General features: G+C 40.8%; 2 protein-coding genes across 6 annotated transcripts in view; one reads left to right on the top strand and one right to left on the bottom strand.

The window, feature by feature from the left end:
• The window catches only part of LOC127596313 (uncharacterized), a 747,551-nt gene that overhangs the window by 146,389 nt on the left and 574,025 nt on the right, over nt 1-27,137 (bottom strand). The window lies entirely within an intron of this gene.
• On the top strand, nt 1,422-20,042 carry plekhm2 (pleckstrin homology domain containing, family M (with RUN domain) member 2). Of its 3 annotated transcripts, XM_052058585.1 has the most exons (21): nt 1,422-2,244; nt 6,234-6,340; nt 6,428-6,537; nt 6,615-6,714; nt 7,160-7,247; nt 7,323-7,497; nt 7,775-7,834; nt 10,296-10,572; nt 11,047-11,724; nt 11,800-11,869; nt 12,549-12,639; nt 12,798-12,862; nt 13,176-13,264; nt 13,344-13,476; nt 14,195-14,367; nt 14,596-14,661; nt 14,754-14,913; nt 15,214-15,393; nt 15,498-15,614; nt 16,731-16,861; nt 18,250-20,042. In XM_052058585.1, the coding sequence occupies exons 1-21, from the start codon at nt 2,185-2,187 to the stop codon at nt 18,251-18,253; spliced, it is 2,934 nt and encodes a 977-aa protein (XP_051914545.1). In that variant the 5' UTR covers nt 1,422-2,184; the 3' UTR covers nt 18,254-20,042. The 3 variants fall into 3 exon arrangements, with proteins under 3 accessions (XP_051914545.1, XP_051914544.1, XP_051914546.1); XM_052058584.1 differs by having other exon boundaries at nt 1,423-2,244; nt 16,731-20,042; XM_052058586.1 differs by lacking the exon at nt 7,775-7,834 and having other exon boundaries at nt 1,424-2,244; nt 16,731-20,042.

The raw sequence follows: 27,137 nt of genomic DNA, 5'->3' as shown, positions 1-27,137 counted from the left end.
TTTTCAGGTAATATTTCAAGACCTTGTCAACTTGGTTTGATCTTTTTAATGTCCAGCGCGTCTAGTTTGTGCTTGCACAGAATGTCAGTTTAATCAGCAGTTTGCAATAGGAATGGATACCAAGAGACTGCAAGTCATAAAAAGGAAAAGAAGTTGAGGTACTTTGAAATGTATTTTTTGATTCAGGGATCAAACACCAGTCTAATGCTTATTCTAAGCCTTCTCTGCCATGGTGTCATGCACTCATGGAAGGGTTTTTGAGAATTATCAGTCTCTTGCCATTGTAATGTCATACATGGTTTCGGAATGGGCCCCCTTGATTGCACCCTTGAGCTTCAGAAAGGGAGGCGTGGTGGGGTCACAGCAGGCAGGTTGTGATGTGAGGAGCGAAGTTTCTCCAGAACAGCGATGTTCTTCTAAGCCAGAATGTGTCAGGTGCCAATGGCGTTATGGTGAAGCAGCCTAAATTGCAACTCTTGCATACAAGAATAAAGGTCAACAGTATTTATAGCGCACTTTCAAACAGCCATCGCTGCATACAAAGTGCTGTTCATGGAGCAATTTATCCTGCACAATAAACAGGAAGACAAATCGGTAATAAAGGCAGTAGCATCAAACAGTAAAACCAAGAACAAATCTAAGTCATGCTGAGTCGAATGCCAAAGAATACAAGTGAGTTTTGAGGAGGGCTTTGATGATGGGCAGCGGAGGCTTGCCGAATGTTCAGTGGGAGGTCATTCCAGAGAGAGGGACCAGCAACAGAAAAGGCTCGATCCCAAGTAAACAATTCAGGATGACTTCTGTAGATGTTGTAGTTGATTGTCTGGCCTGCACTGAAGGGGAAAACCTGTAGTTTGAGGTCTAATACTGTATATCTAATTTGTTCTGGAACGTTTGGATCCACTTAACTGGTGTATTTGGAAGGGAGTTATCATTCACATGCAAGTGCTTCCTATAGACGTACCATTAAACAATGTACGGTATTGTTTTTCCTTATTGTAATTTTAGAACGGAGTCTTTTAAAAGTAAGAAATTGATGACTTGCAATAAAATATGTTCAATTTGAACACATTTCTGGCATAATGTTCAATAGCATATTTAGTAATAGTGAATTATCGGGTGTCAATTCAACCTTTGCCGATTACCTTGACCTGGAAAACTTGAAATAGATATAAAAAATGATACAGGGACAGTAAGTAAAAAAAAAATAGGTGTGGAAAAACATGCTACTATTTTGAAGGCGGTGTTTTTCTGAGTGCGCTTTGACTTGCACAGCGTCGTAGCATTTCCTGAGACATGCAATGCAATAGTTTTGCTGCATTCGAGAAAAGTCGTAAATCGGAATTTTCCGATCCGACAAGAAAAAGGGCATTCGAACGCCCCTATGAACAGGGACGTCGTGGATCTGAAAACGGAAGAAGGACCGACTGAATGACAAAATATAATTTGCAAGATTATAAACATGACCATTTTTACGTTTCGTTATTTCGAATAAAGTAGTATAACACAATGTGATTAGTACTGACTGGGTGAAGATATGTTGTTGTCTCCATGCAATCAGTTATTTCGTGAAATTTTATTCAAATGAAGGAAATTATGAAAAAATGTTTGCTGGAGGTCAAAATGTGGAGTGATGACCCGGAATAACAAACAATTTATTGGAAGCAGCCATCTTTGTTTACATTCGCCTCGAACGCTTTGAGGTAGGAACTGGATCAATCCGAGTGGGAAATCTGACTTCCCATTTTAGTCGAATGCAGCATTCACCGTGTAGTGCAGAAAGTTAGCATATATTAGCCGCCCGAGCCGAGAATGAAAATTAGACGAACGATATACATAAAAGTAACTGCTTGAGAAAATGCTAATTAGTCGCATATGCTGACGTTAATGGTTATCCAAGTTTTTTTCTCGCTGAAGTGTCTTTAGCTATAAGTGTCTTTTCAGCTATATTTCGTGGAACGAAATCATTATAGTATTATAAAGCTCGTCGGATTGACTGAGCGTTTTAACGTAATGTGTTTATTGGAGATTTTGGTAAACGTGTTGCCCAAAGTTAGAACCGGCAAGTTAGCGAGCTAAGGCACCATTAGCTTTAGCAAAACTAGCAGCGCGGGGGTCCAGCTCAAGTCAGCTGACAGCTTCAGTCTGCTGCCGCTGCTGTTGGCAACAAGAGAACCGCGCGCGATGGATCAACTCAAAGTCAAGGACCGTATTCTGGAAAACATCTCCTTGTCGGTCAAAAAGGTGAGAGACCATTACGCGTACATTACGCGTTTTGTTTTGTTTTTTAACGCGCCCACGTTTGGTCAGCTATTGGATGCAACCCGTGAAACAGGCTTGCGCCCATCCGGAATCATTTGGCTAATGTTGACACTCGCTGACTTATTGTCATCTCAAAATCAACAATACGTAGGCATCATGTTCCAGTAAGTTACGATGACCGCATCGAGGCACTGCGGCACACAGGCAACGTTTCTCTGGTTTGGAACCTCAGCATCTTGCAGGAAGTATGTGGAAACCTGTTAAAATAAATCATGTCTCAAATCAATAAACTGTGGCACAGCCGCTCCAAAATCACAACAGCCGCGTTTCACGTTAAAGTTAATTAAGGCTCAGATGACGGATGAGAAAGAAAGTAAACAATGCTACAATGGGTCTGTTTTTTTCCTTGATGAATTTGATATTGAAAGTTTAAAAGCTTTAAAATTAAAACGGATTTATTAAAAGTAGAAATTGGTGATAGTGAAGTGGGACACTCGCCTGACTTATGTGCGGATAGCGTGGGATCGGTTCCCACTCATTGACTGTGTGGATGTGGTTGTGAATGGTCATTTGTCCCTGTATGTGCCCTGTTACTGACTGGTAACCAGTTCAGGGTGTAGTCTGCTTTCTGGTTGATACGCTCCAACAAAGGATAAGCGGTGTTGAAAATGGATGGATAGATTCAAAGGAGCTTATGATATCATACCACATCATAACGTAAGCGTTATGATGTGGTGAAACATGACCCCTGTCACATATTTATATGGTCGTCGAGTCACAGACATTTCTAATCTACGTTTCCTGCTTTGGAACCAACGTGTGTCTATGACTACAGGTATGCATTTGATACATTTGAAACATGGTTGATTCATGAAGCACAGCGCAGCACAGTATTGTACATGTACCATAACAGCTGCAATAGAAACGATGAATACATTTTCTTTGTTAAGGCAGAATTATAAAAGAAAATATTGAGGCTTAGTGAATGTCCAGTTGACTTTGTGACATAAACAGAACAAAAACACCATTGCTATGAAGCTTGAATGTGTCAAGTCAAGTCAACAGTATTACTGTACATGGAGCAATTTAACATGCACAATAAACTGTAAGACAAATCGGTAATAAAGGCGGTAGAAAGCACAAAACAGTAAAACCAAGAACAAGTCTAAGTCATGCTGAGTCGAATGCCAAAGAATACAAGTAAGTTTTGAGGAGGGTTTTGAAGATGGGCAGCGAGTAGGCATGCCGAATGTTCAGTGGGAGGCCATTCCAGAGAGATGGACCAGCAACAGAAAATGTTGTCAATTTAAGAGCACAGTAGTCTTACTTGTCACTCACGTGAAATCCTCAAATGTGGGAATCGATCTTCAGTCGATGTGTTCTATTGAGAATTTCCAACACAATGCAACACCCAGTGAAAGTGAATATAATTGCACTGTGTTTACTCCTTGTTCTCATGACTTGTGAAGAAGGAAGATGGATGAAACACTTGCTTTGTGTTGGCTATGTTGGACACACTTAGCCTCCTTCAACCATGTTTATTCACTGTATATTCTTCAATGTTTTGTACAGGCTATTATCCCATCACATCCGACCAAGTTCGATTCTGTAAGTGCATCATGTCCAGTAATGTACCCCCTCAATCTGAGAGTAAAGCCTTCAGTCAGTGTTGTTCAATTGCAAAGTTCAATTTCTATGCAAACGACCGGTAGTTCAGTTCACAAATCTTAAAATGAGGTAGTTCAGTTCATAGATCATGATTCAATGTTTTTAACAAAATCAACCGTTTCAAAAACAAAAACTTTAGGTTTTTATTTTTATTTTTAATTTCAATATGTTGCTGCAATCTATTAGCCTCAAACTGGCATTTCACCTCGTAGCCAACTGCAACTTTCACTTTCCAGCCTCAGAAAGAGCTTGTTACTTGATTTATAATTTTTAAATTATTATTATTATTTATTGATTTAATGAATTAAAATGAAAACTACAGTATAGTCCTTAATGTGTAAGTACAAATAAAATCCTATGTAGGAAATATAGCTGCCACTTCCGCCACCTCTTCTTCCCTCTATCTGCCTAACACTCAACTCAACTATATACTTATTTATAGAGCACTTTAAAACAACCACCACTGCATACAAAGTGCTGCACGTGAAGCAACAATTTGTCATACAAAACCACAGGGAGTTAAAACAAAACATTGATAACATTGCAAATCATCAGGTGACCACCAGTTCATGTTTGTTCAAAATATGAATGAGTCCATGAACTTTCATTCGTTGAATTCGTCCAGGCACAACACTGCCTCTGATCAATACTGAGTCTGACAGACTTTCCACCGCTTATCTTTACTTCTGTCAAATATGTTTTTCCTTCCCTTTGGTCTTCACTAGTAGATTGAGGTCTTTCACATACAAATTAGTTTCATGGTTTGTGCCAATGTTTGTTCCGTCGTCCTTGCCAACTGTACGTAACCCATTTAAAAAGTTGCATTAAAACTAGAGCTGTCAGTTTAGCACGTTTTTATCGGTAGTCCAGTGGTTAGCACGTCGGCTTCACAGTGCAGAGGTACCGGGTTCGATTCCAGCTCCGGCCTCCCTGTGTGGAGTTTGCATGTTCTCCCCGGGCCTGCGTGGGTTTTCTCCGGGTGCTCCGGTTTCCTCCCACATTCCAAAAATATGCGTGGCAGGCTGATTGAACACTCTAAATTGTCCCTAGGTGTGAGTGTGAGTGCGAATGGTTGTTCGTCTCTGTGTGCCCTGCGATTGGCTGGCAACCGATTCAGGGTGTCTCCCGCCTACTGCCCAGAGACAGCTGGGATAGGCTCCAGCACCCCCCGCGACCCTAGTGAGGATCAAGCGGTTAGGAAGATGAATGAATGAATAATTTAAATGAATTTTAACGGGATTAAAAATTTTCTCGCGAGATTAACGCGGCTCACGTCACAAGCGGATCTTACGTTGCTCTATAAATATACCAGAACAAAACAACAAGCGCGCTGCAGAAGTCCACGCCCATGACTGTTTTGCCAGCCACGGCAGCATGAGACAGCGAAAACGGATACTTAGAGTTTATGAATGGAAAGTTTACTTTTAAAAAGTTGCCCGATTGCTCCACTGACAAGACCAAAGTTATCTGTTCTTCTCTCTCTCTGTATCATACAGCTTGGAATACAGCGGCACATAATGAACGCTGGTGTGTGTCCGGTGTCTTGTTATTCTTCAACAAACATACAGAAACAGACTGCTGTGTTCAAAGTAAACTGGAGAAAAATGAAGTATGCAACCACGGTTTAAATCTACTATAGGCTGAGTACTAGTTTACCTTAGTTAGATGTGCACTTTATGTTACATTGCTCTGTTTTGATTTTATTAAAAAAGCTGTTAAAGCAGCTGTTGTGTGGCAAAATATTGCTTTAACTGTTGTTGATGGAATGTAATATTGTGTGAGAGATTATGTGTGATTAACTGCTCCAAGTGAAAAATGTTCATCTAAAATTGAAAATCGAAATTGTTATTTCAGTAAATATTTGCATTTGGCACATAGAAAACTGATTCATGATTCCAGGTTGATGAGAGCATTAAAATGGGGGAAAATAGGACAAAAATGTAAAAGGAAATTCAGAAACGATAAAAAATGTGTGAGTAATCACGATTAATTTTTTAGTCCATTTGAGTTAATTATGACAGTTGCATTTTTAATTAGATTAAATATTTTAATCGTTTGACAGCTCTAATTAAAACCCAAGTCTAGGCAATCTAGACTGAAACGTCAAACCGAGACACCATTTATTACAAGTTATATTACCGTAACTTTTAGTTGCATTCAGCGAGCTGCGTTGCTGCCCAAATATCATGAAAATGAGATTTGTCTCCCAATAGAGATCAATTATACTTCCTTTTATACCCAAGTTTTGATTAACTCTCAATATAAAAAGTAACAATTTGCGTGTCATCGTGTTGTTTCCACAGTTGCAGAGTTACTTTGCAGCATGTGAAGATGAGACTCCAGCCATCAGGAATCACGACCGGGTTCTGCAGCGGCTCTGCGAGCACCTTGACCATGCGCTCTTGTACGGGTAAGAAAAGTTGTCGTATCTCTATGAAGGATCACCTTCCACCAATGCGTCACCAGACATTTGAACATGATGTTTTCTCCACTGCAGGCTGCAGGATATCTCTTTAGGCTACTGGGTTCTTGTCCTTCATTTCACAAGGAAAGAGGCTGTCCGCCAGATCGAGGAGCTTCAGCACATAGCAACTAACCTGGGTCGAAGTGAGTGTGACTTGCATCCTCACACGCTTTCGTGTGTGCTCTTCTAGAATCCTGCCTTATGGTAACTGTGCCATTAGGTCGGGCATGGTTATACTTGGCGTTGAGCGAGAGCTCTTTAGAAAGCTACCTCCGCCTCTTCCAAGAGAACCAAGGACTGCTGCAGAAGTACTACTTCAAGTAAGTCATTTAACCCTGAAGGCATCCATGGTACATTTTGTGCCATACTTTTTGCAAATTTTTATCCAAGCCTTTTTGACCGTGTTGGGCGAATAGTTGCATTTGAAAATGCAATTTTTCTCTGAGTAGCAAATGAAACAAAAGGGTCAAGGAGAATATCACAAACAAGACACATAACAAACTCGATATCCTGAAACCCTTCATCAGATTTTCAAAGTTCTTGGTGTGATGTATTCATATTAAAGTTGCCATTGCAACCAGACACTGTCTTTTGTGTGTGTGTGTGTGTGTGTGTGTGTGTTTCGTGTCCCACTTCATAAGTCTTCTTCGACTCCTTCATGACTGAGTGACAACAAATCAAAACAAAACAACAAAACAAAAGTTACAGGGCGTTCAAATGTAATGAAAGCTAAGATCGGTGCATCGTATTTCTTTGGTGTTGTAGGAATGCGCTGGTCTGCAGCCATGACCACCTGACGCTCTTCCTCACGCTGGTTGCCGGATTGGAGTTCATTCGTTTCGATCTGGAACTGGTCCGCATCTCTTTTATGATTTCCTTCCCAAATGAACCCGTGACGCGTCTCTGACATGCCCTTGTGATGCTCCAGGATGTGCCCTATTTGGACGTGGCCGCCTACATGCCAGAATACTACAAACCACACAACCTGCTGGACTTTGAGGAAAGGCTGCCCAGCTCGGACAGTTTATCCCTGAACTCCTTCACCTCCCTGACCTCCACCAACCTGGAGTGGGATGACAGTGCCATCGCGCCCTCAAGTGAAGGTGAGCTGAACGTTATCTGCGTATTCATGGAAGTGTAATGCGCATCTTGAATTTCCCTTTTGAGATTTGCCGTTAGGACTCGTGAATAGAAAGTTACGAGCATCACGGATGGACACATCACTCTTGTTCACAATGTAGACGTCTACAGTTAGACTTCCCACTTTTCTATTTACTTTCCCTCCATTGATTCACTTTTTTTTCGCATGCCATAATTCATATTATTTTCTATTTGTATGAAGCTCTCTCTAATTGTTCATGTTATCCCTCCCTTTTTTAGATTATGATTTTGGTGACATCTTCCCCGTGTTGCAGGCAATGCCAAGTGCAGACTGGGAAGGTGGGACATTGGTTAAACCTTTCCTCCTTGCCAATCTACGTCCTTCCTTTTCGACTGTTTTGCATAATGTATGTTGTGTGCGCAGTTTTGCCATGATAATAGGCAAAATTTGTTTTTCTTGTGGGAAACCAACATTTTTCTTACTGCAGTGTAATTCCTCTGGAGACACATTCACTTGTGGTCTCTTGAGTAGTGTGAGTGCATTTGATCACGAGAAATGAGTTGCGAATGGCCTTCAGCATAACTGCAGCAACTCCTTTGATAAACATTGCAAAATAGCACAGTGTGTACACAGTAATTATAGCCAGGTCAAAACACATTTGTTGTATGGCTCAATAGGTTGAACAATTGTAGTCATAAAATGAGGGCTACTTGTCAGAGTGAAATAAATGCTATCATTGATCTTTGCAAAATATTCATTTGCGTTTTCATGACTATAGTGGTGCTGTAAGATAATGACTCACATCTTTTTATTAGAAAAAAGCCATTGTTGGGCCATTATTGTTTTTGTGTGCGTGTGTGTGCGTGTGTGTGCGTAAGTGTGCGTGTGTGTGAGAGAGAGAGAGTGTGCGCTTTTGCGTTGACTTGCGAAAACAAAGTTGAGGTCTCAGAGCTGTAAGGTGCCAGCCTTTGAATAGCAACAATCTGCAAATAATTGACATCGATTTAATTGCATAGAAAAATGTATACATTTTTAAACAAGAACATTCTTGAATAAGCGGGATATACCACCAATAATTGTTTTCCATGAAAAACATGGGTGCCCCCCCAAAAAGGAAAAATATATTTGTTTAAATTTGAAAAATAAATTGGGGAATAGTTGAAGGTGCAAGCACGCAGCGTTCCACAGAACAGACTTATATTTTTTATCCTCTGCCCAAAAAACAAAAAACAACCAAGATTCACCAACCAATATCATACAGCTTACCGAGAGCGTTGTCTGTCTGACTGTGTTATACTATCTCCAGTGCCCAAGGAGAAGCACAATTAATTACAATTAAATATCTTCAACTTTGAACATGCGATTAGGTTTCATTATTGTAAACACGATTGAACAGACTTTTTTTTAAAAATCATCCAGCACCTTAAATTGATTGCTCTGCTGACATCTGTTATCATATGCATGAAGTTTATGTGGGATGCCATTCTAATCTTTCTATTTCTTGAGCACATTGAGACAAGTGCGGCTGTTGTCACTGTTCTCATCTTGTCCAATCTGTCTGTTGTACGCTTCTTCTTGGTGTATGATGCTGTATGTGACACTGGCCGAGAATCTGATCAGAGGTTGGAGTTAACAAATGTCCATCCATGCATTTTCTTTACCATTTATCCTCCTTAGCATCAAGCTGGAGCTTATCTCAGCCTACTTTGGGGGAGAGTCAAGGTAGCCAGCCAATGATAGGGCACACATTGACAAACAAGCATTCATAATTATGAATAGTGGATCATTTCGTTTCTTCAATGAACCCAACATGCATGTTTTTGGAAAGTGGGAGGAAACTTGAATACCCTGACTAAACCCTTGCTAGGAAAGTGAGCAACATACTGTAAAAACTGTACACCCTTAAACACAAATGTGTAAATCACTCTTTCACCGAGCTGCAAAACAATAATTATAAATATCTTTTGTGCTGTATTTTTTATATTGTCAAAATGCATTGAATTTGCTTGACTGATTTTATGGTTCCAATGACAGCACAAATTCCCCACCCCCCAAAAAAGTTTAAACTGCACTTTAATTGCTTACATATGCCACACGACGTCTATGAAGGACTAATTTTGGTGAATTGAAGCTCAACTCAAATCATCAAATGCGCAATGCGAATATGTGGGGACTCAGTGCAGTCTTCAAGAAATGCTCAGATTAGGCCTGCGCCAGTTCTTCCTGTCTGCTACTACTTTATGGCTTCCTATACTGTATTGTCTTAAATGTTTTGGACCCTGCTGATGAACATCAACAATGCTTCAAGCCCTAACTCGTGTTGTGTGGAGTGCAGATGTAGAAATTTACAATTGTTTCTGTGAAAATGCATTTACTGATGAAAAATGATAACACTGGTCAACAGGAAATTTTAATCAGAGATGGTTACTTGTGTCCTTAATGTATTTTTGACACCTGTTTCAAAAAATATTTTTAGTTTTTTTCGAGCACATCAAATTTCTGAGACGTTTTTAAGTTGAAACTATAAAGGCTTGTGCAATACGGAATTTGCCGTGTGTGCCACAAAATCATCTAGAAATGTTTACTTGCATCTCTGATAAACAAAAAAAGGTAAAAATGTGTTGCCCGGTGTAATTGGTAGTTCTGATAGTGGTACAATATTATGTTATATAACGACTACATTTATGACAAAAACACTGAGCATTTTCAAATTGTTGTGTATTTCTACAACTCCAAAAGCAAACATGCAAGATGCTTCTCGTCCTAATTCAGTTGTCTTGATGTCACTTTCCGCAAAAGAAGGTGACCTGACCGACCAGGCCAGCTGTCCGAGGTCCAGTGGTTCTGATCCTCTGACCGTCATCAGTGACGTGGTGGTCTTACCTGCCGCCAATGGCAAGGCGAAGGGGGGCGCTCGCCTATCGCCGCCCAGCCCAACTTCCAGACACAACCCTTTCAATCATGACTCGGACACCAACACCTCAGCTGATGTCACGCCGGTTCATGTGGCCGGGTGTCACAGCGCTTGCACTACAGACGACACAGTGAGCACCAACAACGAGCTGGAAGTCATTCGGTAAAGTAGATTGCTGACTTTCTTACTTTTGTCTACATTAGTGATTCTCAAAACTTTTACAGCAAGTACCACCTCAAAAAAATGTAGCAACATTGAAATACTGTAGCGTCGTAGGCCCCAGTTTTTACATGGTAGAGGTTTTATTTTTTAAAACTATATTTAATATTGTAATTTTCAGTCTTAACACCGTGCTTATACATGCTTGCCTGTGAAATTCTAGCTTCGATGTAACTGTTGCTTGATAGTGTTGCTTTGCTTTGGATTTGAGGTCAGTATAGCTTTTGCGTAAAATAATAACCTCAAAGTCACTGTTCTGCTTCACATTTCTTTTAACAAAAGGAGGATTTCATCCACTTTTGGGTCAAAAAGTGTTTTTAGGTCAAAAGTAGCTCTTGTTCTACTGCTGATTCCTATCGCAGAGGAAAAAAATAGAGAAAAAAGTGAAATGAACAGCTTATTCCTTTTGACATCCAGGATGGCAAGACGAAGGAAAGCAAGCAAAAAACGGCGTGGGAAGAGCTCTACGAATTCCATAAGCAGCATCCATAACTCCTTATCATCTGAGCACATCGAAATCGACAGCACCTTCCCAAACACAGAGGATTTCGATTCTTTGAACTGCACCGTAATCCACCTTGACGGGGCGGGAACAGACGGGGCAGAGAAAAGCAATGAGGACGGCGAGGAGGCCCTCCTAAGGCTTCCTAAAATGACAGACATCTCCATGGATAGTGTTGGCGAACCCCTCCGGGATGTCATAGACATACTTAACGAGGATGTCTGGGACCCGCCCAAGTACGAGGAGGGTCCCGATCCTCCTGCGCAGCAGCCCTTTCGAGAGGACTGCGGGGGTGAGCCTCCTGACTCGGACTCAAGTCCAGACCACCTGCCGGCCGCTCAAAACGTACTCTGCCTTACCCCCGACAATCCAGACTCTGCTGCCTCAGGTGGTGGGGACCATGACACTACAGAGCATTGCCAGTCAAAGATACTTTCAGGTGGCCATGAAGATCAAAGAAAGGCAAAAGCGCCAACAGGAGGGGAGCCTGACGTGAAAAACGAGGAGGAATTTGATGTGGACGGGTGTAAAATGACTCCTCTACAAGAGGAGAAGCTTAGTTCCTCCGAAAGTTCTCATCCTGCTGAATTTAAGTAAGACCACAATCTGTTCTTGGTGATTTTCCTAATTTGGCACCATGTGTTTCAAGTCCACTTTTTGTCTTTTAGGGTAGACAACAACCACTTACTACTCCTCATGATCCATGTATTCAGAGAGAATGAGGAGCAACTCTTCAGGGTGATCATGTTATTATATTTTTACAGCCTTGAGGTCCAACTTTCATTCCTGAAAACACTCACATCTCAGTTCATCTTTACGCATTGAAATATGTGTAAATGGGGAAATGCAATTTTTTTGTTACAGCCCACCAAAAACACCAGAAATTTATGTTTTTGATTTTTCTTATCATAAGTAAATTGCACTCATAATTATTGCTCTGTATAAAAACAACTGTTCTCCCCATAGTGATCACTTGGAGCACAAAACGTGACTGTACCTAATGTGGTGTACTTGGTTTGTGTGCTCCCTTAGCAGTTGGCAAACAATCTTAATGTCTAAACCAGCTACCAAAACCAAAATACTATCATTTAAAGTTGGCTGAATGTTGCGAAATGTGCTGCCGCCATGTCACGCTGGGTGTCGGATGTGCACCCGATTCTCTAAATTTAATTGTATCTTCAGACAAAAAAAAGGTCTTATGACAGCTTGTATCTTGGAAAATTCTGAAGTAAATACATCTCAAGGCAACATTGTTTCCCGATTGTAATGCTATATTGGCGTAGTAATGGCATGGATTGAAACAGCTTTCTTTTGGGTTTTTTTGAGCTGTTCGTTCATATGTAGCTGCTGATGTTTACAAAACTGCAATGTGTAAACGATGCAGTCCAGTGTGACAACGTTCCATCTTGCTTTGTAGATGGTGAGAATGAGTACAGGCCATATGGAAGGGGACCTGCAGCCTCTGTACCTACTGCTGACTGACTGTTATATCTACCTGCTGAGGAAAGGTCAGTGAGTCGGCAAGAATATGCTGCACTCTGTACTAATAATACCCACATTTTGTGTGGAAAAACCTAGTAAGTGTGTGACCCCTGAGGTGTTCTGCGTACTACCTTTTGCTGCTCCGCCTTTGAGGTGTACTACAACGTTTCATGATTTTGCACAGGTGCAGCAGAGAAGCCTTACACGGTGGAAGATGCAGTTTCTTATAATGAGCTGGACTATCTCTCAGTAAGATCTTTTCCCTGCCTTATCATTGTCTTTCTGTCTACCTGCCTAGGTTTAACTAGTCCCGTCTTATCTTTGGGTTTCTAGCGCAATCTGTTTATGTCTACAGTGCAGAGAACAGAGAAATAATTTCAAAACCCTTTTCCCCACCTTTAATGTGACCTCTATAACCTATACAACTCAATTGAAAGATAAACTGTTCTACTGCATCTAGCTGTCTACATTGCTATATCGACCTGTCTAGAAATCTCTGTTTGTCTTTATAGCATCTGTTGTGTAGTGCTCTGTCTGTGTTTACAAGGTGTTTTGTTTTTAGGTGGGCCTTGATCAACAGACAGTGAGCATAGTTTGCACTAATAGAAGAAGGAAGTTCCTGTTAGACACAGCTGATGCCTCCTTGACTCTGTGAGTGTGTGTAGATTCGTCTCTGCGTCTCTTAACGATGCCGACTGCCCACAGTAATCTCAACACCTTTTGCCTCCAGATGGTTCTTGTCTGTTCTTAAAACAGCCATGGTGAATGGTTGCCGTGAGCCCCCGTATCCTTCCATCCTGACTGATGCCACCATGGAAAAACTCTCTCTCACCAAATTTGTCTCCCAGGAATCTCACTGTGAGGTGAGACGTGCTAAAATGGCCAATGGCCTCTTGTTGTTACAAAACATTGTTTCCCATCCTTTGAGTCTCACAGCACACCACCAAATAAAACTGTTAGAAAAAGTGCAGCATATGCTCGGAAATTTACCTACTTGCCATGTTAATCTGTTACTGTTTTTAGTTGAACACAAAGCTATTAGTGTACTGTGCTCCAAGCGGAAAACTTCTGGATCATTCCAATGGGCGATGTGGCATGCCACATTGGGTAGAACCAAGCGGATTGTGATTTTATTGAAACTTGCTGTACTTGCTGATAGTGAAGGCACAACACTAAATTTCAAATTTGAGGTCAATCTGAGCAAGGGTTTGGGAGTTACGGCCCACCGAATTTTAATTAGTTGGCCAAAAAGGTGCGTGGCTGCCCACCTTTGAACCATATATCTCAGTCTTCACAAAACAGCTATTGTTGGAGAAGAAATTCATCAAGGAATCAAAATATGCACTCATTTAGAAGACTGGTGCGCAATTTTAGTAATTTGACAATTTGACCTTGCTCTTTATGTGACATGAACTACAGTACATTTCTCATGAAACGTAATCTCTCACATGTTGTCTAAGACACATATTTATTTATTTTTTTCAGCAGAGGTAAGAATCATTTGCCATGAGTATTCAATGAATACTCAATAAATATTCAACTTTCATGTGTATCTGAGGCAGTGCTTCTGTGTATCTCTAGGTTTCTGAAGTTTCGATACATCTATATTCACTGGTCCACTGGGAGGATCCTATGGATGCGACCTTGCCCAACTTGAAATTACCTTCCAGCGCGAAGGAAGGGATGATGCAGTACCGGGCTGGCTCCACATACCTGGGCAAGGAGCTGTGGAAAAGCTGCTACCTTGTCCTCAGGTTCATATAGAAATTTCCCGTATTTCCTTTGCGTGGTGTTGCTTAATAGAAGTGTACACACAATAAGCATACAACCTGCACTGTCCGCCGAGCAGTTAATGGTAGATTAAAAATCCTGTAATGTGCTCAGCATTTCCGAAACATTTTCACATGAACATGAATATTTTTTTTCTTTTTGAACAAATGTATGTGGCATTGTCAGCATTCTAATTGTTTTGTTTCTTCTAGTAATGGAATTCTGTACCTCTATGCCGAAAGGACTGATGTGACGCCTGTGCTCTCCGTCACTATGGGGTAACTTTAAAAAAAAATTAAGCCAATGCAAGGTGAAAGGAGGTATTGATGCTCCCTATCCACGTATCCCATGTCTCTTCTTCTTATGCCAGGGGGGAATACTGCGGAGGGTGCCGTCGTTCAAACAGCACAGAGCGTTCCCATACCTTTCAAGTTATCCTGACAGAGCGCCCCCCACTGGAGCTCAGTGCCAACAATGAACAGGACATGGCTGATTGGATGCAGCTTCTCTGCCGGTCTGTTTCCAAAGGAGTAAGGACAGAACTTTTTTTGACCCAATCAAACATTTTGTAATTACGTGTGGTTATTTACCGTTATTTGCCACGAATGACAACCATCTTCACCCTCCCAAAAACTGTTGTAAAAGTATTTACTAGTCCTTGATAGAATTACTATTCTATCTAGCATTGGCAGCATCTTAGGCTGTTTCACAGAACCTACCAAAAAACACAAATAGGTGTTTTTGTGAATAGAGAAGCATGACTCTGTGGGGGTTCGCCTTACTTCATCCAGAGTGCCAGGATGATGTATCTACAAGTTGGTCTCCTCCAGGTCATCCCCCAAGGTGCACCCCCTATCCCGTGTATCCCGTGTTGTCTGGTTGTGACGGACAGCAAGCTGCTGACTTGCCATCAGGACTGCCAGACAAGCTTCTTCCGCTTGCTGGGCAGCGTCGACATCTGCGACGTGAAGGCCGTCAGCCTGGAGGCTAACGTGGAGTACTGTGTCATTGTGAGTGAACTTGAACGTCTATGACTGTATCAAATGCCTTGAATATGTCCTCCCGCAGGAGCGTTCATCACCTGTTGTACATTTTCTGCTTGTTTTACGGGCAGGAGTTTGCTACAGATCGTGACAGCTTCCTACCCCCGTGGGTCTTGTATTTCAGCGGGTGTGAGGAGAGAGACAGACTGTTGGAAGTTTTGGACAGCGCGTGGAGAAGCATCTTCCAGGTAGGTTTGGAGGAGCTGTTATTTGTTTTAAATATTTTTTATACATGCAGAAGCATTGATGAGTGGTGAGCATATCTGCCTCACATTTCTGAGGTTCAGGGTTCTACTTTTTAATAGGGATTTCACATGTTGTTCACTGTGCTTGGCAGTTAGGCAATTCATCTAAAAGAGGCTTCAAGCTGTTTCATGTCTTTCGACAGTCAAGGTTTACTGTCTAAAACATCAACAATTTAAAATCGCTATTCATCTCTCCTTTTATTCTTTATAATTTTGTTTCTGGTTTTATTCTTGTTTTGGTTGTAAAGTGTTCTTGAGTGCTTTGAAAGGCGCTTATAAATAAAATGTATTATTATTATTATAAAAGAATACACCTTGTATTCAAAACAACCACATAGCTTTGCCTTAGGAAAGCCCACTTATCTTCATGCAAAAAAACAGAACAACACAAAACTGCAAACGCCACTAATATGCTAACGGTCACGTTGATAGTTTTGGAAGCAGCGGATGTTTAAACAGAAATGGTGGCTCAACACACGTAGATTAACGGAATGGAATCAAATTTGTCGTTGGACGTGCACATGTACACAGCCACGAAAATTCACTTCACACTTAAAATCTGTCCAAGAGACATAAAAAAAATGACCAACAGAGAGAGATAGAAAGGAGAAGGCTGACAGGTCACCAAAGACGGCCCCTGATTTTCTATTAGATGAAAAACAAAAACAGAAGGAAGGGCGGGGGGTGACAAAAACAATCTCCAATCTTTGCTCCTTCCTATAAGGGAGGCCCACAGGATGGGATTGAAAAAAACAACTCTGCAACAGGCACATGAATAGAAGACATAAACAACAATGACTCAAAAATAACTCCACATATGGGAGGTGCAGATTATATGACAATACTTGCAGGGATATCCTCTCTGAAAAAATAACTAATATTCTGGCATGTTATTGTGTCACAGTAGTAGACGAAATAGTAGTACTTGTTTTGTTTGTTCTTTTGTTTCTACGTGACTGTATTAAATTGGCGGCAGGGTGGATGACTGGTTAGGATGTCCAACCGGCGATGCTCTTGTGCACTTGTGTCCTTTTACCAGCATGTCTTGACTGTCCACAGGTGGCACTCCCCCACAGAGAGGTTTGCGAGCTGTCAGTGCAGAAGCACTGCGGCGAAGCCCTGGCCTTAATGAAGAGCGCCTGGCAGCGGGCAGACAGTTTGGCACGGGGCCGAGCGCAGCGCGAGCCTTGGTGCTGACACACACAGACATATAAACACACGCACACACAGGCTTGAATGCACACTACTGGCAGTGATGGGTCAGCACACTCATATAAGGACAATGACAATGACCGGTGCTTCCGGCACATCCAGATAGAATTATTCTCCATGACTTATAGTCACTGATTTACTGTTCAGATGTTTCCTTGCATGTACATCAAAGCTGATGTCAGCCCTCATATACAATACACACCACTCTCAATAAAAAGGTAATTTGGCTTTTGGGTGAAATTTCACATTCCTCCTGAAATGCCCTCTAACCTTTCCAGGTGAGCTGAAATGACCTTTTCTAAGCTTTCCACTGTATAGGTGCAAGTGTTTCGTATTTTCTTACTTTTTGCACAACTTGCTCTTACAAGGAGCTAAACAGGAAAAATTCAAAACGGGCATTTGATCCATGAGTGGTCCGATACGTTTCCTGGTTAAATTCAATCGGACATTATATTAGGGCTGCAGCTAATGATTGTTTTATTAATCGATTAATCTGTCAATTATTTGATCCATAGTACCTTTTTGTCATACCATGAGTACACACTCACACCTACTACGTGTTGATGAATGATGATTTTCCAAAAATAGAATGTAGCACAAGTGATTATGAAAGTGAAAATTATTTTATTACATTGAAACAACTATTAAAATGGCGCCCGATGGTCCAGTGGTTAGCACGTCGACCTCACAGTGCAGAGGTACTGGGTTCAATTCCAGCCCCAGCCTCCCTGTGTGGAGTTTGCATGTTCTCCCCGCGCCTGTGTGGGTTTTCTCCGAGTACTCCGGTTTTCTCCCACATTTTAAAAACATGCATGACAGTTTAATGGGCACTCCAAATTTGTACCGAGGTTTGAATGTGGGTGCCCTGTGATTGGCTGGTAACCAGTTCAGGGTGTCCCCCGCTTACTCCCCGAAGACAGCTGGGATAGGCTCCAGCACGCCCGCAACCCTTGTGAGGATAAGCAGATAAGAAAACGGATGTATGGTTGATTTCTAAAGTAAAAGTGAGTCTTTGAAAATATTTTATTCGGAAAAAAACAAAAAGATAATCCGTCTGCTTTCATGGAGAACAGCAGAAGATAATATTTACTGTTGAGATGCTGATATTTTGTTGTGAAAAAAGTACCCAAACATTGAACAGTTGAACATGCATATTCAAAAGTCAATAAAAGGTCAAACTCAGTTCATTTGTAAAGGTTATAGATCATTTTAGGTTAATCCAGAAGTCTCACTGAAAGCTAACTTTTGGTGTGTAGTGCATATATTGGCGCATCTTAGTAAATGTCAGTATTTTCATGCTTCCATTCAAAAAGTTGAAGATTAACTACATACACACAGTCATAATAACAATGATTGTTCTTCACAGCTAATGGAGATTCACAATCTCAAGAAATGAAGATGGTAGGAGTTGGCCTTCTGAAATGTATTTTCCATCAATACCTAGCCACATTTCACTTTTTGAGGTCAACTACTGGTATGAACTTTTCTATGATATTCAGATTTATTTGAGTTTGAGGGGTAATGAAAATTTGATGATGAAAGCCTTATAGTACACTTGACATGAGCAGATGGCTTCCATGCAGACTTGCACATAGTTTTCCTCGCGGTACCAATGGTAGCATTTTGGTCGCCGTTGGTTTGCTGATTGTGTTATTGTGAGGCAGAACTTGGTGCAATAGCACAAAATCATGATATGATTCACTTGTTTTTTGTTTGTTTTTAAAAATTGTTGTTGCTTGTTTTGTTTTTTTTGGGGGGGGGTTGTCTCTACAACCACAAACAAAAAAATGCTTTTATCTTGTAACTCCAGTTTTTGCCATTAGGAAAACATTGTGGTCAATACGACAAATGTAAACCAAATGGCAATTAGTTTCTGTGATATCAAAAAATATGACCAAGATAAAACTTTTTACACGATTAATGTGACCTACAACATTTACAACTCTAATTGCCCCATGGGGATAAATAAAGTTTTCTGAACCAATCAAATCCAAACTGAAGTTGCGTCCGAGTTCAGCACACGCGTGCCACCATAACATGTGCCTCCAATCAACCCCAGATACATTTCAAATGTTCTAGTAGGCTTTTTTCTTCTTCTTCCAAGCAGAACCTTGAAGGTTTTTTTGCCACCGCATTTTCTCAGTTGTTTATTTTTAGTTCACATCTTAAAGATTTGTTTTCATTGAGTTGGACAAGTTGTGTCACATTATTTGTGTAAAAAGTTTAGAAATGGGTGTGTGTAGACTTTTCAAATCTACTATAGATATTTCACTTACACGTGCCGTCATGTCGAGTGCTTTATTTAATCTTTTTCAAGTGCCACTTGATTGCCTCTGCTGCCCTTTTACAAACAAATCTAATCTCAGGTGAAAAAGGTACTGTGCATCCAAAATTCACAGCTTTCTCACTTTTTTTTTTCATTGCTGCATTTTATTGCGATTCTTTTGCAGTACTTTCCATGTTGTTCGTTGCAGTTCAGAACTGTTTTTTGTGTATACAAAAGGAGCAAAAATGTTTGACCAATTTTGACCTCGCATGTCATTTTTGGCAGCGTATGGCGTTCGGGTACCCAAGCGCACTTTATTTTCCATCATATATACCCCAAGAGGCTACAGCATTATGAACACTGTTAGTTTGCCGTGGTGTACAACTACTGAGAGCTGTTGCTAGTTTTGATAACACTGCAGAGTCAAACGTATTGGGTTCAGCTTTGGTATAATGTGTCACAATAATGAGCATATTGTTAGAATCATACCTCTCTAACAGTGTTAATCAAAATTAAACTTTAACTGTTGGAATGTTTTGGCTGGTCGGTGTTTAAAGAAATCTCATGTGGGATTCCTTTTTTGTTTTGAGAACGCGAGAGAAAAAAGTTGCAGACTGAAGTTCAGATGTGGTAAGTGTAAAGAATTTGTGTCAACCTTAAGTGAAACATTTCTGGCCAATGATGGATGAGATTTTCATCTTTTTTTGTTTTCATAAAACTATAATGCAAGCAAAATGTGTATTAAGTTACGCTATTTTATTGGGATGTAAATCTAGCACTAATCAAAAAGAACATGCACATGCCAGTGTTGTTGTTTTTTTTTTAATACCGTCAACTGTGCATATGATCTGAAAATAATAACCTGGTGGCAGAACAAATTAAAGTAAATAATTTTTAATTACTTACCAGTGAACTAATGGGCGTTTTGCGGCTTACATGTCAACTAGTAAGCCTCAAAATGATCTTACTAGTGAACTAGTGGGCACATTTATGGCCTTACATGTTCACTAGTAAGCGTCAAAATGATCTTACTAGTGAACTAGTGGGCGTTTTGCGGCTTGCATGTCAACTAGTAAGCCTCAAAATGATCTTACGAGTGAACTAGTGGGCGTTTTGCGGCTTACATGTCAACAAGTAAGCCTCAAAATGATCTTACTAGTATACTAGTGGGCGTTTTGTGGCTTACATGTTCACGAGTAAGCGTCAAAATGATCTTACTAGTGAACTAGTGGGTGTTTTGCGGCTTGCATGTCAACTAGTAAGCCTCAAAATGATCTTACTAGTGAACTAGTGGGAACATTTATGGCCTTACATGTTCACTAGTAAGCGTCAAAATGATCTTACTAGTGAACTAGTGGGCGTTTTGCGGCTTGCATGTCAACTAGTAAGCCTCAAAATGATCTTACGAGTGAACTAGTGGGCGTTTTGCGGCTTACATGTCAACAAGTAAGCCTCAAAATGGTCTTACTAGTGAACTAGTGGGCGTTTTGTGGCTTACATGTTAACTAGTAAGCGTCAAAATGACCTTACTAGTGACAATTTGTGGCTTACATGTTCACGAGTAAGCGTCAAAATGACCTTACTAGTGAACCAGTGAGCGTTTTGTGGCTTACATGTTCACTAGTAAGCCTCAAAATGATCTTACGAGTGAGCTAAGGGGCGTTTTGTGGCTTACATGTCAACTAGTAAGCCTCAAAATGATCTTACTAGTGAACTAGTGGGCGTTTTGTGGCTTACATGTTCACTAGTAAGGCTCAAAATGATCTTACTAGTGAACTAGTGGGCGTTTTGTGGCTTACATGTTCACTAGTAAGCCTCAAAATGATCTTACTAGTGAACTAGAGGGCGTTTTGTGGCTTACATGTCAAATAGTAAGCCTCAAAATGATCTTACTAGTGAAATAGTGGGCACATTTATGGCCTTACGTGTTCACTAGTAAGCGTCAAAATGATCTTACTAGTGAACTAGTGGGCGTTTTGTGGCTTACATGTCAACTAGTAAGCCTCAAAATGATCTTACTAGTGAACTAGTGACAATTTGTGGCTTACATGTTCACGAGTAAGCGTCAAAATGACCTTACTAGTGAACTAGTGAGCGTTTTGTGGCTTACATGTTCACTAGTAAGCCTCAAAATGATCTTACGAGTGAGCTAAGGGGCGTTTTGTGGCTTACATGTCAACTAGTAAGCCTCAAAATGATCTTACTAGTGAACTAGTGGGCGTTTTGTGGCTTACATGTTCACTAGTAAGCCTCAAGATGATCTTACTAGTGAACTAGTGGGGGTTTTGTGGCTTTCATGTTCACTAGTAAGCCTCAAAATGATCTTACTAGTGAACTAGTGGGCGTTTTGTGGCTTACATGTCAAATAATAAGCCTCAAAATGATCTTACTAGTGAACTAGTGGGCACATTTATGGCCTTACGTGTTCACTAGTAAGCGTCAAAATGATCTTACTAGTGAACTAGTGGGCGTTTTGCGGCTTACATGTCAACTAGTAAGCCTCAAAATGATCTTACCAGTGAACTAGTGGGCACATTTATGGCCTTACATGTTCACTAGTAAGCCTCAAAATGATCTTACTAGTGAACTAGTGGGCACGTTTATGGCCTTACATGTTCACTAGTAAGCGTCAAAATGATCTTACTAGTGAAGTAGTGGGCGTTTTGTGGCTTACATGTTCACTAGTAAGCCTCAAATTGATCTTACTAGTGAACTAGTGGGCCTTTTGCGGCTTACATGTCAACTAGTAAGCCTCAAAATGATCTTACTAGTGAACTAGTGGGCATTTTGTGGCTTACATGTCAACCAGTAAGCCTCAAAATGATCTTACTAGTGAACTAGTGGGCACATTTATGGCCTGACATGTTCACTAGTAAGCCTCAAAATGATCTTACTAGTGAACTAGTGGGCGTTTTGTGGCTTACATGTTCACGAGTAAGCGTCAAAATGATCTTACTAGTGAACTAGTGGGCGTTTTGCGGCTTGCATGTCAACTAGTAAGCCTCAAAATGATCTTACGAGTGAACTAGTGGGCGTTTTGTGGCTTACATGTTCACGCGTAAGCGTCAAAATGATCTTACTAGTGAACTAGTGGCCGTTTTGTGGCTTACATGTTCACTAGTAAGCCTCAAAATGATCTTACTAGTGAACTAGTGGGCGTTTTGTGGCTTACATGTTAACTTGTGTCAGGTTGGTCCAAATTGACACTCAAGAATAACCAAAAGGAGGAGACAGGAGACTCGATTCCGGTACCAGGAGGGAACGAGGAGAAGCGTTCGGTTTCAGTTCTCCACACGTAACCCTAACGATCTCCCCCTTCACCTCCTCATTTATTGGGAAAAGCTACTACATAGGTGTGTCCAACCTAAAGGGTGGGGGCTGTTGAACACACACTGAACTTGTTTGACTATGTGTGTGTATGTGAGTGCAATTTACGTACATGTGTGCAAATAGACATAAACATCCCGTTGCAGCTGGTGTTGATGTCTCCATTCACGGTTCAGCCTTGCTTGCTGTTTAGTCTTAACAGTTATCTCTTCCCAGCCACGTCTCTTCCCAGCCACGTCCTCGAAAAGGTGGTTGCGACCCTAACTTCTCACACAGTACAGCAAGCAAAAGTGAGCACATAATGAAGAATATATAATGATTATAGATGTGAGTAAATAATAAAGGATATATCTTTATTGAGAGCATAAGCGTTCTTCATTGCAGGCAAAGCCAACTAATGATTGCAAGCATAAGCGTTCTTCTTTGCAAGCAAAATCAAACTATACTGACAGGCGGAAGCATTCTTCATTGCGAGCATAAAATGACGACACGAGAATCAACCGAATAATACGTGAATGTATGATTACTAAACAATAATAAATCCAACATTCCCCCCTGTTCATCCTACATTTGCACGTATCATCACACAGAACCTTCCCGACGGTCTTTATTCAGTGGAGTCAATGCCGCACACGCAAACATAGTTACACCCAGGGGCAGGGAGCAAAACGACTAAAAACCATCTATGACCCCCTGATGCCGAAGCGAAATCATGTCATCATCCGAAGAGGCATAATCAACCTCAGAATCACTGCCATCAAACAACAACAGAGGATACATCTCATTCACTTTAGACGTCGTGGGCGAGGCAGCCGCAATAATAAGCCGGACAAGCAGCACTCTGATACAGGGAATGCAACAGCATCCACACAACGTCAAGACAGCTGCAAAAAGAGCAAAAGAGATTAGTACATAAAACACCAAATCCTTGTACTCTCCGAAGGCCTTATGCCACCACTCCGCCCAGAAGGACGTATTCACGCCGGAATGGGCCCACCATTTGAACTAGAAATAAATTTTTAAAAAACGGTTATAAATTCAATTTCAGCCGAGCAACATCACCAGAGGAGCACAGTACACAAATCACTTCAATCTCCAAAACAAACCCAAATAAAAAAGTTGTGCTCTTTTCTACCACTCATGGTGTGTTCACTTCTCCATTTTTATTTTCATAATGAGATCGACTAGATCGATTATAAATAAAATACTTTTGCCACCAAAACAAAAAAGTATACAACAATTTGTGCCGAAATGTGTTATTCATTTTCACTTCCCAAGATCATCTAGATCACAGGTGTCAAAATCGAAACCCCATGTACTTATGTGGCCCGTGAAAGCAATTGACGCGCATCAACCTCCATAAACCCTGCTAAAATCTGTACCGAAATGCCCAAATTCTATATGAATAATGTCGAGATTTTGTGATAATTTTGTTACCTGTTAAAACACTCAACCAAACAATAATTGAACAAAATATAACTGGCTTCAGAATTGGCACAATTCATCCATATGTAGTTGTTAGCAAATAATTTCATCATTGTATTTCTGATATATCCACTCCATGTACATATCTTTGTATACAGCGATGGTTGATATCAAGTTGCTCTATAAACACAGTTGAGTTGAGTTGTACAATTAATAAAATATAACCATCTAATCAAATTTCTCCGTAGTACCGGCCCATCGAAGGAAGGTGTAACCCCAAAGCGGCCTCAAAGATGAGTTTGACACCCCTGGTCTAGATCTATTCGCAAAATGTAGTTTATTAAAAAAATACAAACCCATTCACATGTTCTAAAGGAGAGCACAAATACCATATAAAAAAGGAGAACAGTCGATCATGTGTTAGTGTGATCATATAACAGGAAATGACATGCCACCACTGATATTCTAGCATGTTGACAGAAACACACCCTAAATGAGTGCAAAGGTGTCTTGAAACTTCTTCCGCCGGTCGTTTGATGTTCCCAGTAACTAAAATACTGTGCCCATCGCGTCACCGGACTTCGCTCACCTTCCTCAGTGGATGTTTCTGTCGAGATGACCTTTTACAATGTCCATCAAACGGTGTGGTCATCAACACTTCAAAGAAACACAATGTTTGTTTTTCATGTTTCGAATCAGAGCCATGTCCGCTGGAACCTGCTGTGGAAAAGCACAATCGTCCTACAGCAATCTCAATTCATTTTTTTCTAGACATTCTCACATATTGTCAACCGAATCAGCTTAATTTCCTAGTTCACAATTTTGTAGAAATTATCAATAATATATATAGTCTCCCAAACAATATTTCGAACAAAGAAGAAAACACCATTCTCGTAATATTAACATATAAGTCAATTCAATTTCTTTAATTGAATTTTAACCATATACTTTCAGACTTGCTACCAATCCTGCAGATTGTGGATGGCAGGAGCAATAGTGTCTCAAATAAAATGTGAAACATGCATTCTATTTTATCAATTTTCGACCCATTTTGGAAAAGCCTCAACCAAACCCCCTCATTAATTCAACGAAAACCATCTACATTATCTGAAATGGAGATATACCGGTAGTTCAAAATGTACCGTATTCCAACATTGGTTAAAACCATAGGTTGTATCATGTTTCCGAACCAGAGACACCATTCCCCCTGCCAATGCGTGAAATAATCCATGACACAAAAAAGAAGTTTGGGTTCACTGCCCAATTTGTTGCCGCATATAAAACAGAAGTGAACTGAACCCAAAACGTTATCATGTTGCTGTTAGTCAGCAAGTCCCCCCTAAAAAAAAATAAATCGCTGCCGTGTGAGCCGCGTAACTATCACAACATGATACAAAAACGAACAACATTCGTCACACTGAATTAACAATACTTCACGTGTTATACAACATACTCCACTTCACAAGGCACATTCACAACAACCGCGACCTTAACAAAGAAAGTAAAAATAAATTTTCCATGTCCTCGTCAAAAAGACCTTCAAGCATTAGAAAGAAAAGCCAAATGAGCTCCTGCTGCAGGCATCGCACGTCAAATCTTGAGTCGCTCGACAGTATGGACCCTGACGACTTGGACATCAAGATGGCCGTTGGCCACCATGCTGACCAGAAAATGTGCGACCCACCCGCTGTGTCCAAAAAGAGGTCCAAAAGCAAACCGCAAAATAACTATACAAATCAGTTTTGAGCCAATAAACTGATGAGATGCCGTAATGTAACGGGGCACCAATTTTGAAAAGCGACGCATAAATATGCTCCCGTATATGCTCAAACAGTTTGTGCACAAACCGAAAGTCGCACAAACCTACCTAAATATAGCCCGCAAAACGCGCTTGTTTATATCTAGATTCCTCCCTTCGCCCGTTAAACCGAGATGTACCCAATAAAACGACCCATCACTATATGAAGCAATACATTCAGTCATTCAATGTCCGATCCGCTTTTATCCTCACGAGGTTCGCGAGGGTGAGTGGAGCTTATTCCATCCAACTCCGGGCAGCAGGATGGGGACAACCCGAACCGGTCGCCAACCAATTACAGGGCACACAGACACAAGCACAACCACCCAAGCCCATGCTCACACCTAGGGACAATTTAGAGTTTCCAATCAGGCAGTCATGCAGGTCATCGCAATATTAATATGAAACAAATCAACACACACACAAAACGGGAGATAAGATGAGATTAGTTTGTTGTACTTCCTCCTACAACCTCTCAAATCACTATTACCTGTTCACATTCCAACAAACAAACAAACACCCATCAGGAAGCCACAACAAAGTAGCACGGTTAAGCACTGTGCATTTTTCCAGCGTTAAAGGGGATCGACATAACAACATAGACACACAAAATAAATGCCAACCAGGCGACAAAAAAATGTCATGCTAGTGTGCAACAGCTCATCCCTTTATCTTTTTTTTTTCCCTAGCACTCTTCCAGCATGCAGAGTTCACACCATACACTGCTGCCAAAAGGCTTATCTATGCCACAACTGTCTCTGGTAAACACCACCTAGGGTGCGTGATACTCAAAAATGCCACTGTTGACCTTAAAACGTGCAGTCACACTAAGTTAACGAAGCCAATTGTAAATTATTCACACGTGACCCTGAAACGTGATGATTAAAGCTGGAAGATTTTGCTCTTGTGACAAACGAAATTAGAAATCCAGCCTGTGTATGCACAAATGAGATGTGTCGTAAAATCTGACGGGTTTTTTTATGACTCAAACCAACAAGAATTTGTATGTTCGACGATAGCTTCAACTCTAGTAATTAAATTTCATAATGACGGACGGCACAACACAATCCACGGATAGCAAAGTTGTAACAGAATTTTCCAAATTCATGAGACAAGACCATCATTCCTCCCACATCAGGAGCCGTGATGGCTCTTCTCAGGTTTCAAGAGAAATGTGCATCTTATGAACGTAATCTAAAAAAACATTGGAACATAATCGGAACATCCTGGCAATTAGCAGCATAACAGAAGCATTTATAAAACAAATAAGATAACTGAAACCCACAGACATTAACATTCACAAATCATCCAGATCAAGGCCTTCACTGTATACTTACACATTCTAACTCCTCCCAGAAAGTTAACAACGTCCCACACACGTCCACTGTTTACGACTTACAAACAACCATCTAAGCATCTCGTGACCTTCCGGCCCTTT

This window comes from Hippocampus zosterae, chromosome 2, assembly GCF_025434085.1.
Source record: "Hippocampus zosterae strain Florida chromosome 2, ASM2543408v3, whole genome shotgun sequence".
In the NCBI taxonomy this organism is placed as follows: Eukaryota; Metazoa; Chordata; class Actinopteri; order Syngnathiformes; family Syngnathidae; genus Hippocampus; species Hippocampus zosterae.
The sequence above is the reverse complement of the archived record's forward strand: the minus strand, read 5'-3'. Positions and strand labels throughout refer to the sequence as shown.